General features: G+C 60.1%; 1 protein-coding gene across 3 annotated transcripts in view; it reads left to right on the plus strand.

Annotated features, from left to right (window-relative positions):
* CROCC (ciliary rootlet coiled-coil, rootletin) overlaps positions 1-14,132 on the plus strand; it is a 53,970-nt gene that overhangs the window by 22,127 nt on the left and 17,711 nt on the right. For all 3 annotated transcript variants that reach the window (XM_055397018.2, XM_088842867.1, XM_088842864.1), the window contains exons 12-25: positions 5-238; positions 772-971; positions 2,310-2,492; positions 3,799-3,943; positions 4,545-4,691; positions 5,013-5,243; positions 5,937-6,130; positions 6,373-6,500; positions 7,484-7,653; positions 9,473-9,652; positions 10,367-10,501; positions 10,874-11,017; positions 11,916-12,154; positions 12,658-12,817. In XM_055397018.2, the coding sequence (XP_055252993.2) occupies positions 5-238; positions 772-971; positions 2,310-2,492; positions 3,799-3,943; positions 4,545-4,691; positions 5,013-5,243; positions 5,937-6,130; positions 6,373-6,500; positions 7,484-7,653; positions 9,473-9,652; positions 10,367-10,501; positions 10,874-11,017; positions 11,916-12,154; positions 12,658-12,817 (2,490 nt within the window). The remainder of the gene's footprint in view (positions 1-4; positions 239-771; positions 972-2,309; positions 2,493-3,798; positions 3,944-4,544; positions 4,692-5,012; positions 5,244-5,936; positions 6,131-6,372; positions 6,501-7,483; positions 7,654-9,472; positions 9,653-10,366; positions 10,502-10,873; positions 11,018-11,915; positions 12,155-12,657; positions 12,818-14,132) is intronic.

Below are 14,132 nucleotides of genomic sequence, written 5' to 3' on the forward strand. Positions count from 1 at the left end.
CCAGGCCGTCCTGTCGGACACGGACAGCGGCGTCCAGTTAAGTGGCTCCGAGCGCACAGCGGACGCCTCAGACGGCAGCCTGCGGGGGCTCTCGGGAGCCCGGACCCCATCCCCACCGAGGCGGCCCTCGCCCGGCCGCGGCCGCTCCCCGCGCCGAGGCCCATCCCCCGCCTGCTCCGACTCCTCCACGCTGGCCCTCATCCACTCGGCTCTGCACAAGCGCCAGCTGCAGGTCCAGGTGGGACGGGGCTTGAGCGCCCTGCGCTGGGGCTCCAGCCCGGGGGCGGGCCTGGGGCCTCCGTGGGTGGAGCCTGAGCACCCTAGGGAACCCTAGGGAGAGCCAGAGCCCAGGGAGAGAAAGGGCAGAGTTGGGACCCCGAAGTGGCAGAGCGCTCTGCGTCTGGAGTGGGAGGGGCTTGAGCTGCTAGGGGCGGGGCCTGGGTGCAGCTAGAGTCCTGGTGCAGAGGGGAAGAGGAGGCGCCCACATAGACCGAGCCAGAGAGCCTTGGGTGGGGACGTCAGAACCGGGGTGGGGAAAGGAGTGTGCTTGGTGTTTGGGAGACTTGGGCAGGAGTTGCCTGAGGCCCCCGGAGGTGGAGGTTCAGAGACCTGGCAGAGGTGTCAGAAGGGTGGGAGGATACCGTGCAGGGGAGTGGGAACTGAGTCTATGGGCTTCGCTCCACTTTGCTGCCCAGGGATGGACACAGGTCTGGGTCCCAGCGCAGGCTGGTGAGAGCAAGGGCTTCCCTGGACTCGGTGATTCTGCCACAGGACATGCGGGGGCGCTATGAGGCCAGCCAGGGCTTGCTGGGCACCCTGCGGAAGCAGCTTAGTGACAGTGAGGGTGAGCGCCGCGCCCTGGAGGACCGGCTGCAGCGTCTGCGCGACGAGACCGAGGCGTCCGCCCGGGCCCAGGAGGACGCGCAGCGGGAAGCCCAGCGCCTGTGCAGCGCCGTGGACCTCCTCAACAGGTGCCAGAGGCCAGAGGTGGGGCGCCCAGCCCCAGGGATGAGTCAGCCTGTGCGTGCTGGATTTGCGCTAATATGGTCGTAACTGGCCACGTGTGTCTGTTCAAATATGTCAACATTTACAAAAGTAAAAATTCAGTCCGCAGGTGTATTAGCCTCGTTTCCAGTCTACGTATGACTGAAACATTTCCATCAGCCCGGAGAGTCACAGTGGCAGTGTTTTTCCAGACTCTGTTTCTTGGGGGTTTCAGAGGCAAGAAATTATCCATTCTTGGCTGCCTGATATTCTTGAGTTTTTTTCTTAATGTAACTACATAATAAAAAGGTTGAAAATGGAGGGAAATAAAAAGGTGAAATCTCTTCACAGCCCTCCCTCCCCCACCCATCCTGACCTGTTAATGCCCGGGCTTTGCTTTCCATCGTGTTTCCTGATGGTTTGCAAACATCCCCTAGCCACCTCCTGTGTGCCAGGCTCATTGCCAAGTCCTTCGCATGTATCGTCTCAGCAGTCTTTCTGTCAGACCCATGCAGGTCACCGCTACTACTGTCTTTAGATCGAGAGACTTGCCCAAGGTCACACAGCAGCGTCGCTGGGGTAGGAGATGGGATTCTGGTCCATCTGAGAGCAAAACCAGTGCTTCCCATACCTTCGAAGGAGAAGTGCTTTTTTGTGGTTGTATTCTTACTGAATGCCTCATTTTGCATTCTATTGTTTTTCTTAATTCCACGTTGTTATGTTTTCCTCTGTCTACTGCCAACCTTCGTATCTAGCGTATTTACAGGTTGCCATTTTGAGCGAAGGGGAGTTGGCAGTGGAGGATATGACAGCTGTCAGCCCTAAACCAGGAACTCCAGTCTTGGAAGGAGGCTCTTCCCTCCCTTGCCCTGGCTGCCATGTGCTGCTGGCCTGGGCAGCAGACCCTGTGGGCTCTGGACACACCCGGCTCTGTGGGGTCTTCCAAAATTGAAGGGCACGGGTGCTATAAGTGGGCCTTTCCTGGCTGGGTGGACTAGCAGAGCTGGCAGCAACAGTGCCCACATGTCTCAGGAACCTGGCCTGGCCTCTTCACCCGATAGCGAGGCTTCCACCCATTCCTCTGGGCCTCCAAGTGGGCTGGATGGGGGAGAAGGACGTTTGGATTCTCTTTGCTGGAACGAGTCGGCTCCAGGGAGATGTGGATGAGATGAGTGGGCCACGAGCAGGGGCAGGAAGACTTCCTGGAGGCATGGGCCTCGGAAGGCGGCAGTCTGTGGCTCCTGGCTAGGACAGTAGTGTGGCCATCCTGCCTGGTGGAAGGGGCCCTGGCAACCCCATCAGCTCCCCCTCCTCTCGTCCTGCAGGGAGAAGGACAGCCTGGCCCACAGCCTGCAGGCGGCCAAGCAGCAGGCTGAGGAGCTGCAGCAGGAGCGGGAGAAGCTGCAGGCGGCCCTGGAGGAGCTGCGGCGCCAGCGGGACCAGCTGGAGGAGGAGCGGGAGGACACGGCACAGGACCACATGCGGACGCGCCGTGAGCTTGAGCGCAGGTTAGTGGCTTCTGGCTGTCCCTTTCCCCGGGGCCCTGGCTATCCCTGTCCCCGGGGGCCTGGCTGTCCCCGGGGAGGCTTGGCTGTCCCTGTCCCCGGGGGCCTGGCTGTCCCCGGGGCCCTGGCTGTCCCCGGGGCCCTGGCTGTCCCTGTCCCCGGGGCCCTGGCTGTCCCTGGGGGGGGGCCTGGCTGTCCCCAGGGGGCCCTGGCTGTCCCTGTCCTCGGGGGCCCTGGCTGTCCCCGGGGCCCTGGCTGTCCCTGTCCCCGGGGGCCTGGCTGTTGCTGGGGGTTCTGGAGTACTGACCGTGCGCTGGACCTCCTGCTGTCTCAGGGAGTCCTTGCCGCACCCCTCTGCTGCAGGGTCTTCTAGCCAGACCCTACGGGAAACTGGGGCTTGGGCAGGTAGAGTTGTTTCCCAGAGATCAGAGAGCTTGTAGGAGGTGGAGTGTGGGTGATGATAACTGATGTAACAGTAGTTAGTTTGTTTTGTTCGGTTGCCAAGTTGTGTCCGACTCTTTGCGACTCAATGGACTGCAACATACCAGACTTCCTTGTAGTTATATTAATTATATATATAACATTAATATAACAGTTATATATAACTTCATATATAATATAAAGTTATATATAACTTCACATATAATATAAAGTTATATATGACATTAATATTATTTAAATGTCATGTTTTATATATAACAATATTATTTTAATTAGATTAATAATATTATTTGAACATTTAAAGTTATAATAATAAGACTAACACTAACATTACTAAGTACCAGACACCATTTTAAGCACTTAGCTTCTCTTATTTCACCTTCATAATAACTCTGTGATGTAGGGGCAATTATTAGCTCCATCTTATCGACAGTGAAACTGAAGCACAGAGAGGTCATTTAAGTTGCCCACAGCCACACAGCTAGTTAGTAGAAGAGCTGGGATTTGCACCAATCACTGGGGCTTCAGAGTTAACCTCTTAAACCACTGTACCGTTCATTTATTTCTCTGAGGCATAAATAACAGTGACGTTTGGTACGTGGTGGCAGTGGATAGTATCCTTGTTTCTGAAGGCCCTTGGGGAGTTATGTCAGGTTACAGTAAAGACACATGTCCTTTTAACAGCTTCACGAGGTGGGTGTTACCCCATTTTGCAGATGTTAAAAATGAGGTTGAGAGCCACTGTGGGCTTGGCTGTCCCTGTGGGTGAGGCTCCTGCCTCGTGCCTGGCCCCTCGCTGCTGCAGCATATCTGGCTGTGGGAGACTCAGGGGAGTGACCCAGGGCACCCCCTTCCCTCTGTCTCACAGCCACAGACAACTGGAGCAGCTGGAAGGGAAGCGCTCAGGGCTGGCAAAGGAGCTGGTGGAGGTGCGGGAGGCGCTGAGTGGTGCCACGCTGCAGCGGGACATGCTGCAAGCCGAGAGGGCCGAGGTGGCCGAGGCGCTGGCCAAGGTGGGTCCCTGTTTGCCACCCCGTCACAAGCCCACCTCTGCCCTGGGCCCCAGGCCTTCTCCCTCTGGCCACAGAATGACCCCCTCCTCCTGGACTCAGGCTGACCTCTGACCTGGACCATAAACGGACCTCTGATCCCAGCCATAAGTGAACTGCCCTCCAGGCCTGGTCATATCTCTGCTTTTCCAGATGCTTCTGGGGCAGGGTCTGTGGCTCAGGTTGTCCAGCCCCATCTCGGCACAGGTCCTGGGGTCTGTGAGGTCTGGGGCACAGTTCTTGGTTGGTGCCTGTCACGCCCCCTGTGGTCTAGGCCCTGAGCGGGCCCACCTGCGACCCCACTTTGGTGCCCTCTGACCTCGGGCTGTGCCCCGTGGCAGGAGTCGGCTTTGTCAACCCTTGTCCAGCTCTGCGCGGGCAGCAGGCCATCTGCAGGGATTCTTTCTGTCTTGTGTCGTGTCTCCCTTCTCATGTCCCCGCCCTGTCTGAGGGCCTTGTCTCCCCCACCTTCCCCACCCCCATCTCTCTGCCTTTCTCCTCATTCTTTGCGTCTCTTCCCCCCTCTCTCTGCCTGACCGTCTGGCCGCTGGTCCCAACCCTGCAGGCGGAGGCCGGCCGCGTGGCACTCGAGCTCTCCACGACCAAGCTGAGGGCGGAGGAGGCCTCTCTGCGGGACGCCTTGTCCAAGCTGAGCGCCCTGAATGAGGGTCTGGCGCAGGACAAGCTGGCTCTGAACCGCCTCGTCGCCCAGGTACATGGTGGGCCCGAGGACCCTCCTGCCTCTCCCGCTGCCCCCTGCTCCTCAGAGACCCCCTGGAGGCGTCCCCAGGCCCAGCCCATCTCTCCATGGAACATGTCTTGTTCTGTCTCTGTCTGTCTTCTCCCTTGTGGTCTGAGGGAGAAGAAATTCCGCGGGCCCTGCACCTCCTCCCCAGTGGCCTGATGGCCTCTGGACCCGCGCTTGGCCCTTGGGAACCTCCCCTCTCCCCTGGCCTGGTCGGGGGTGACGGGTGGGCCCCTCCCGGGATGAGGGCTGGGCTTGCCCCTGCTCTCAGCCCCACCTGGCCCGCAGCTGGAGGAGGAGAAGGCAGCCTTGCTGGGTCGGCAGTGGCAGGTGGAGCAGGTGGCCGCCGTGTCTCAGGAGGAGCAGGAGCGGCTGCATCAGGAGCAGCTGGAGCGGGAGGTGGAACGGCAGGGCCTGGAGGCCTCCCTGCGGGCGGTGGAGCGGGCCCGGGAGGCGCTGGAGCGCCAGCTCCCCGAGCTGCACCGCGAGCGCTGCCGGCTGCGGGAGCAGCTTGCCCAGGTGGGTGAGGGGGCGGCGCTGGAGGGCTTCTAGATCCCAGAAGTCACAGGCTCTGGAGCCTGATTCCCAGCTGAAATCCAGCCCTGACTCTGCAAGCTGGGACCTGGAGCAAGCTCCCCAATGCCCCCATGCCCTGGCGGCCCCATCTGCAATGCAGGGATGACAGTTCTTATCCCAGAGGGTTGTTCTGAAGAGTGCACCGTGTGAACACTTGGAGAAATGAGTCAGCATTTAGTAAAGATACTATAATCGGTAGAGAAGTTCAGAACTGGAATCAGACGTGCTGGGAAGCCACAGCTGGAAGGGACCTCAGGGTGTCTGTCCCGGAGGGCCTGGCTTCCTGGGAGGGGTTGCTAGTGAACAGACCATGTGGCGCAGGGAGCCAGGCTCCAGGCTCCCTCTCTGAGGCCTGCGAGGCAGCTCTCCTGGGGTCTGTTCTGTCTGTTCGCCTTCTCTGGGCATTCTGGGGGGACAGCAGGGGCTTGGTTGCTGCCCAGACTGAGCGAGGATGCTCGCGTTTGCATGCTTGTGCACCGCAGGTCCAGGGACACACAGCACAGCAGGGTCGACCCTGGGCTTGGACCTGCTCTCCTGCCCGCCAGGCCAGGGCTGGGTCAGGCCCGGGGCCGGGAGGCTTCAGGATAAGCAGGGGAGACCCCAGGGGTGGTGCTCACAGCACCTGGTGGGGGCCAGCTCTCCCGGCAGCTGAGCGAGCGGGAGCAGCAGCTGGAGCAGGCGCGGCAGGAGACGCAGCGGCAGATGGAGGCGCTGGAGCGGGCAACACGGGAGAAGGAGGCGCTGGCCAAGGAGCGGGCCGGCCTGGCGGTGCAGGTGGCGGCCGCCGAGCGTGAAGGCCGGGCCCTGTCGGAGGAGGCCACACGCCTGCGGTAAGGCCTCGGGCTCTGCCTGACTCCCCTTGGGGGGATCGGCCAGGGTCATGCAGTGACCAGCCCCAACCGTGCATTTTCCCATGGGGGCAGTTACTTAGGAGCCAGGACTCAGGCTTCCCTGGGGAGCGTGGACCTGGCTGGGCAGGTAGGCTGGCACCTGGCCCTGCCTGGCCACGCCCTGGAATCCGCTGGGGCCCTGGGGGCTGGGTCCCAGGCCTCAGGTATTGTCTGTGCTGCAGCTCGGAGAAGGAAGCCCTGGAGAGCAGCCTGTTTGAGGTGCAGAGGCAGCTGGCGCAGCTCGAGTCCCGGCGGGAGCAGCTGGAGGCAGATGGGCGGGCCCTGCTGCTGGCCAAGGAGGCCCTGACCGGTAAGCAGGGCGGGGGACACCAGGCTCCAACACAGACTTTACCCCATGGAGTTCTGGGCTCTCCCTGAAGTTGTGATCCTTGGCTTTGGCTGACCCGGCTCCCAGCCACTCCTCTTTCTGGGCTGCGGGCTCCTCATCTGACAGTTAGAGATGAGGAGCTCCACCTCCTGAGGCTTCACCAAGATGAGGTGAGGGAAGCATGGTCTTGGCATGATGCCTGCTGTTTATCGTCATCAGGACTCTCAGAGAGCCCTGAACTCTCTGTGGAGCCGCCATCAGCTGCTTTTATGATGACTTTCACTGCCCACAGTCTCTGAACTCAGGGTTTTTTCTCGCTCAACATTTACTGAGCCACCTTCTTCAGCTGTGAAAATTAATTTTCCTGTCCATGTCCACGTAAGCCACACAGCACCAAGAAGGGAAATGCCAACAGTGTCTGATGGACCTCCAGCCCCCAAGATGGTTGTTAGATTGCCCACAGTGGGGTGCGCCCTCATCACGGTCATTTTCATTAGCACTGACAGTCTCCCAGTATACTGTGGCAGTCAGTCATTACAGGCGATGTCTTCCGGAAAGCCGTGCGGCCGTGGGAGGCCACCTGTCTCCCCTGAGCCTCGCTGGCCTCACCTGGGAACTGGGGGTAAGCCACCTGGGCGGGACGTGGAGCTGTGGTGTGTCTGCCAGAGCGAGCACTCTGACGGGGGTCGCCACCTGTTTTGCGTCCTCCCCGTCGTGGGGCCCCTTCTTCAGGCATTTCATCCTTTTGATGCCATTCCAGGTGGGCAGGGCCACTGGGCCATGCAGCCGATGGGGAAACTGCGGCCCAGAGAGGGCAAGGAGGCTCTCCAGGGGACTCAGCCTCGATACCAGAGGGACCCTTTCCCCTCTAGGACTTTGCCCCCATGGCTCCCCTGGCCCAAGTCTGCTGGCCTACTGGGGAGTTCCCCCCCCAAACCTGACTCCATCCCATCTCTCCTGTACAGGGGAGCTGGCGGGCCTGCGGCAACAGATGGCAGCTACAGAAGAGAAGGCTGCTCTGGACAAGGAGCTGATGGCCCAGAAGCTGCTGCAGGCTGAGCGGGAAGCCCAGGCCTCTCTGCGGGAGCAGCGGGCAGCCCACGAGGAGGACCTGCAGCGACTCCAGCGAGAGAAGGTTCCTGGCTCGGGGCAGGCTGGGGAGACCTGGGTGGGGGGTGGTCTGAACCACTGGCTTTAGCTCCTCTGTGACCTCAGGCAAGTCAGCCTTCTCACTCTGCCTCAGTCTCCAAATCTGTGAAATGGAACTTCATCTGTGTTTCAGAGGCCCTAGGGGCAGCTGGGAGGATCCCTCAGGGGCCCTTTCTTACCAGCCATGCAGATTCCCAGGCCCCAGTCTGTTCCAGCCCTGGTGATCCGATGCAGGAGGTCCACAGACATGTTTGGAAAATGCTGATCTAATGTATAGCAGGAAAGCACTTTAATTTTAGAAGTGCTATTTGCATATGGGAGTAAATTCAGAGCACATAGGAACGTGAGGGCCCAGGTCACTGAAAGAACAGAACAGAGGCCTCTAAAGACACTGGCTCTGAAGCTGTGTTGCCCAGGCTACACCTGATCGTGGCCACCTGCTGGCTTTGTCACCAAGGGTCTCTGCCTTCACTTCCTCATCGTAGTCATGGGAGATGGTGACAGTTTGAGGCTGGCCTAAAAGCTTGTTCAGGATGGTATGGCAGACCTGAATGAACTTTTTGGCCAGCCCAACCACAGGAAGGGCTTCACACAGAGCAAGTGCTTTTTGGATGCTGGTGGTTATTACTGCTCTGAAACACTCCCCAGGCGGGCCTCTGGGCAGGGCCCTTCGTCACACGTCTTGGACTGGGCTGCCTCTGATGGAGGGTTCGTGCTGTGGCGCCCTCCGCCAGGGGCCCATGCACCCCATCTTCTTGGATTTGGGTGGATGGAGCCCCCCTTCCCAGCAGGGGTGGCACTGCATTTTACGCAGAGAGTCCTCACAGCTGTTAGGATGCGTGTGGGGCCCCACGCCCCCCTCAGGCCCCGGGTGGGCTCTGCCTATGAGTCTCACCCACCCAGTCCTGGGGGCCAGACTCCATGCCCGCCCTCCCTCCCCCTGCACCCCCAAACTCAGCCTCTTAATGTCAGCAGATCTGCGGCTCCCAGATCCAGGCCTCCTCAGTCCTCACAGCTGACCTAGCCCCGCTTTGCCCAGACCCCGAGTCTAGGCCTTCTTCCACGCTCTGCGTGTGTGCATGCTAAACCACTTCAGTTGTGTCCGACTCTTTGCGACCCTATGGACTGTAGCCCGCCAGGTTCCTCTGTCCATGGGATTCTCCAGGCAAGAAGACTGGGGTGGGTTATCATGCCCTCCAGGGGACCTTCCTGACCCAGGGATTGAACCCAAGTCTCTTATGTCTCCTGCATTGGCACATTGGTTCTTTACTACTAGCGCCACTGGGGAAGCCCACAGCAACCCACTGTTGTAAAATTCAAATTGTCCCTTGTCACCCTGGCTTGAGACGTCTGCTGTCCCTAGGAATCAGATCACGCCTCCCTAACGCCCACTGGTGTGGTGTGGTCTGGCCTGACTGCTGCCTGTGGCTCTGGCCCTGGCCTTCTCCCTGTCCGCCTTGTAATTCGAGCTCCTGGGACTGTAAACATCACAGTTTCCCTGTTCGTCTTCCTCCTTCCTCCAAGCTGTCTCTGGGGCTGTACTCTGGCCCAGGGTCCTTTTTATTTTTGCTCTACCTGGCTGACTGCTGCTCATTTCCTTCAGGAAACATTCTCTGCACCCCCCTCCACTCAGCCCCCATCCTCCTAGGCCACTAGCCACTGCTCCTTGGGGTTTGCACAGTCCCGGCATGTCCCTGTCACAGCCCTTCCTCTCAGCCACCCCCCTGCCCGAGGCCCGCCCCGAGGGTGGAGAGCGGCTGCCTGCCCGGCCGCGGGGGTCACGCGCACCTGGGCCTGGCCCTCAGGAGGCGGCGTGGCGGGAGCTGGGCGCAGAGCGGGCCCGCCTGCAGGGTCAGCTGCAGCGGGAGCGGGAGGAGCTGCTGGCCCGGCTGGAGGCCGAAAAGGAGGAGCTGAGTGAGGAGGTGGCCGCCCTGCAGCAGGAGCGCGACGAGGGACTGCTCCTGGCCGAGACTGAGAAGCAGCAGGTGCGTGGGTTCTGGCGCAGTTGCCGCCCGGGGGCTGGACCCGCTCACCACCCAGGCTTGGGGCCAGGAGTCCTTTCCAGGCCTTGGCTTCCTCACCTCACAGTGGGAACTCAAGGGGCATTTGTGAGGCGTCGCCGAGACCCCCATGTCCAGCAGGTGGGCCTGGCACATGGCGGGAACTTACCGCGTGGCCACGGTAGTTCTGACACCATGAGTGTTGTTCCCGAAAAGCTGACCCCCTCTGCCCACCCCTCCTCCACCCCGGGCCGGGTGTGGTGTCCCCGTGATCACTTCCCAGTGGTCCCCATGGAGGCCGCGTGCGGCAGCTGACCCTTCTCAGAAAGAACTAACTCTTGACCTTCCTGTAATGTACTGGAGACAGGGCAGGCTGCACCCGTCTCGTCTTCCCCGCCACGTCACCCGGGGCAGGTCACCCTACCTCTTTGAGCCTCGGTAGCCTCATCTGTAAATTGGGATAATAAAAGTCCTTTCTGGATGTGTGATCTCCAAGTTGTGTCCGTATACAGGTTGTTAGCGCTGTTGTAACAACAGTGCAACCGCGCTTTCCTGGGGCTGCGCCTTGACCCTGGCTCCACCTGCGGTAGCCCAGTCAGGCCCCACACTCCTGGGGGAACCGTTCCCAGGGCAGGGTGGGGGAAGCCCTGAGCATCCCCGCAGGACCTCCCTGAGCCCTTTGCTCCCGCCTCTCCCCAGGCCCTGTCCCTGAAGGAGTCCGAGAAGACGGCGTTGTCCGAGAAGCTGATGGGGACGCAGCACAGGTTGGCCACCGTCTCCCTGGAGATGGAGCGACAGAAGCGGGACGCCCAGAGCCGCCAGGAACAGGACCGGGTAGGGCGGGTGCAGAGGTGTGGTTCCCTGGTGGCCGTGGCCGGGGCGGGGCCTGGGGACGGAGGCGTGGCTGTGCCCTGTGGCAGCTTCCAGGCTGTGCGGAAAGCTTCACCCTTCCTTGGGGGTCCCCACTGGAGGGAGAGGGCACACCTGGGGCCTGTGAACCCCTAGTCTGGGTCAGACAGGCAGCATGCAGAGCACTTGCCGGGTGTCAAAAGATCACAGAGGGCCTGACGGGCCGGCGTGCAGGGCCGCGCTGGGAGCTGACAGTGGACAGTGCCCCGCTGGCCCAGCTGCAGTCAGGGGCGGGCTGGCGGGGGCAGGGCTGGGGCGGACACAACAGCGCCAAGTCTGAGGTGCCATCGATCCTAGAGCACCGTGAAAGCCCTGACGTCCGAGCTGCGGGACCTGCGGGCCCAGCTGGAGGAGACCGCCACGGCCCATGCCCAGGAGGTGAAGAGGCTGCGGGAGCAGGCTGGGGACCTGGGCCGCCAGCGGGAGTCCTGCCAGCGTGAGGTGAGCCACCCGCCCGCTTGCCTGCCTGCTCGCCACTCTGCCGCAGCACAGCTGAGGCCGCTGGGGTCCCGGAAGGTGCCCTAGAGAGGAAGGGAAGCAGCAAACATTTATTAAGGGCCTACTGTGTACACATGGAGCTTGAGCTCTCATAGAAAGGTTGGGGGGGGCGGTCCCTGCCTTCTTAACTCATTATTGACCAGGGGATTTTTGCAGAAACTAATGCCTGTGACCAGCAATTTGTAAGTGAATATTGAAACATCTTTGGTCAACATATTCAGGTAACAGAAGTTGTATCAATGCATCTCTGGTCAATAACATGTTAAGGTTGGTCCATAGGAAGATCAGTCTTTTTGGGGGGCTGCGTTGCACAGCATGTGGAAACTTCTCCAACCAGGGATCACACCTGTGCCCGATGCAGGGGAAGTGTGGCGTCTTAACCACTGAAGCACCACGGAAGTCCCCGCAGGGTGCTCTTGATTGATGATTAGGTAGTAGCAGTGTTAGCTGCTCAGCTGTGTCTGACTTCATGACTCCATGGACTGTAGCCCACCAGGCTCCTGTGTCCATGGACTTCTCCAGGCAAGAACACTGGAGTGGGTAGCTGTTCCACTCTCCAGGGGCTCTTCCTGCCGCAGGGAATGAACCGGGTCTCCCGCATTGCAGGCGGACTCTTCACCGTCTGAGCCACCAGGGAAGCCCTGATTGATGATTCTTTCAGGCCAGAGCACCGCTGACTCCAGCATGCTTTGCCCCAAATCATAACCTGCTCACCTGCAGGCCCAGTCGCTGCAGAGGGATGGGGCAGGCGCCCTGTGGCCCCGGGAGACGGGAATGGGCGGGCTCGCACCCAGCCCGAGGGGGCCCAGCCCCGGGCGGTGGACACCCGCTGTCCTCACAGGCAGAAGAGCTTCGGACCCAGCTGTGCCTGCTGGAGGAGGCACGCAGTGGGCTGCGGCGGGAGCTGCTGGAGGCCCAGCGCAAGGTGCGGGAAGGCCAGGACGGCCGCGAGGCCCAGCGCCAGGAGGCAGCTGAGCTGCGGCGCGGCCTGAGTGAGGGCGCCAGGGAGCGCGAGGCCCTGCGGCGCTCCAACGAGGAGCTGCGTGCAGCCCTGAAGACGGCGGAGAGCGAGCGGGTCAGGTGGGGACGTGGCTGCCCGCTGGCCCTTTGCCAAGCCCCGCCCCTCACTTCCCTGAACCTCATCCTTGGGACTAACTTCACCCCCACGGTTATCCTGGGATAACCAGGGTATCCAGGGTTATTCCTGGGGAATCGCACAGGTGGGGTGTCCCTACCCTCGGACCAAGCTCAGACTTGACTCATTTGAGGTGATTTTTCCTTCCCTGCAGGAAGGGGAGTGGTGGTGGCCGGTGGGGGGGTTTCAGACCCTGGCCCCACCTGCCAGCATCACCCTGGAGACCAGTGTGCGTTGCTGGTCCACCTCTCCCCGCCGAGGGCCTGATCCCTGTCCCTGGAGGGCTTAGCCTAGGGGAGGACGGCTTGGCAGGCGGCACTGAGCACCTATAGGCAGGAGGCTGCCAGAGCTGCTCCAGAAACCAGGGGGAAGGGCTGCTGTATAGATAGGGTCACTCAGGGTACCCTCCCCAGGACCAGAGGCAACCTCTGCCCTCTGCCCGTTCCAGCCTGAAGCTTGCCAACGAGGACAAGGAGCAGAAGCTGGTGCTCTCGGAGGAGGCCCGGGTGGCCGTGGGCAGAGAGGCTGGGGAGCTGCGGGCCGGGCTGCAGGAGGTGGAGCGCTCGCGGCTGGAGGCGCGGCGGGAGCTGCAGGAGCTCCGGCGGCAGGTACGCCCCCCTCCCCGCGCCGGGCACTCACTATGCGCCCGAGTCCACCACACCCCCCTTCCTGCAGCCAAGGCCCCTCATGTATTTAAAATCAAGGGCCTGAACTGTAACAAGGCCTGTTACCTGTCCTTGGTATTAATGGATAGTCTTCAGGGAGTCCTCAAACCGTGAGACTGTGCGTGTATGTGTGCTTTTGTGTACACATTTGTTCACATGTCTCCAACAACTGGGTCTGGGGCTCTTAGCCAGTGTTCTCAGAGGAATCTGTGAACAACCAGAGGTGCAAATCCCATGAACTAGGTCAGGAGCTGGCCAACCCTTTCTTTGAAAAGCACCCAACAATAAACATTTCCAGGTTCCTGGGCCTTACAGTCTTGTCACGACCACTCTACTCTGCCATCATAGGGACAGAGCAGGCCTGGATGGCACCCACACGAGTGGAGTGTGTTCCCTTAAAACTTTGCCTGTGGACATTGAAATTTGAGTTTTATATACTTTCCATGTGTCAGAAATATTCTTCTTTTGCTTTTCTTTCAACCATGTAAAAATGAGTCACTTCTAACTACTTAAAAACATATAAACCATCCTTAGCTCAAACCCTTACAGAAACAGGTGACTAGTGGAATTTGGCCTGTGGAATCTTGGGCTGCAATTTGCAGAGTTCTGAACTAGGTGACCTCCAAGGCCGTCAACAGCAGCAAGCATTTAACAAGTGCCCGCTGTATACTGGGTACTGCCCTGGTCACTGAGGACTCAGGCTTCCCCTCTCCAGAAGGCCCGCCGGACACCCCCCTTTGGCACCCAGGCTCTGCCTCCCCCAGGGATATTACAGCCTGAGTAACAGATGCCCCCCACCTTCCACCAATGCGCCCCTCTACCCAGACCCCGTCCTGTTAGGCTCAAGTCCTGGGAAGCCACAGGAATCTCTGAAGGGAGCTCACCTCTGTGTGCCAGGCTCTTGCTGGGGCTTTGTGTGAGATAGCACGTTTTCAAGTTCCCTTTGCTATAGTGCTGCAGGGTAGCTAGGCCTCACCCCCACCCGCCCTTCTGGAAAATAGGGGGCTAGAAACATCCCTTTGATTCTGCTTGTCTGAGGTCAAATCCCAGTGTGCTGCTTGTAGGCTGCGTGACTTCGGGCAAGTCACTTCACCTCTCTCAGGTTTCATTTTCTTGTCTGTTAAAGAGGGATAATGTCAGTACCTATCCTGTATCAATGAGTTCACATGACCAGAGTACTTAGAACAGGGGTGGACATGTGGTAGATACTCCATAAAAGTTAGGCATTGTTGTGGAGGTGAAAGATGACCCCAGGGTC

This window comes from Moschus berezovskii, chromosome 2 (assembly GCF_049115385.1).
Source record: "Moschus berezovskii isolate FMDL1 chromosome 2, NW_MosBer_1.0, whole genome shotgun sequence".
NCBI lineage: Eukaryota > Metazoa > Chordata > Mammalia > Artiodactyla > Moschidae > Moschus > Moschus berezovskii.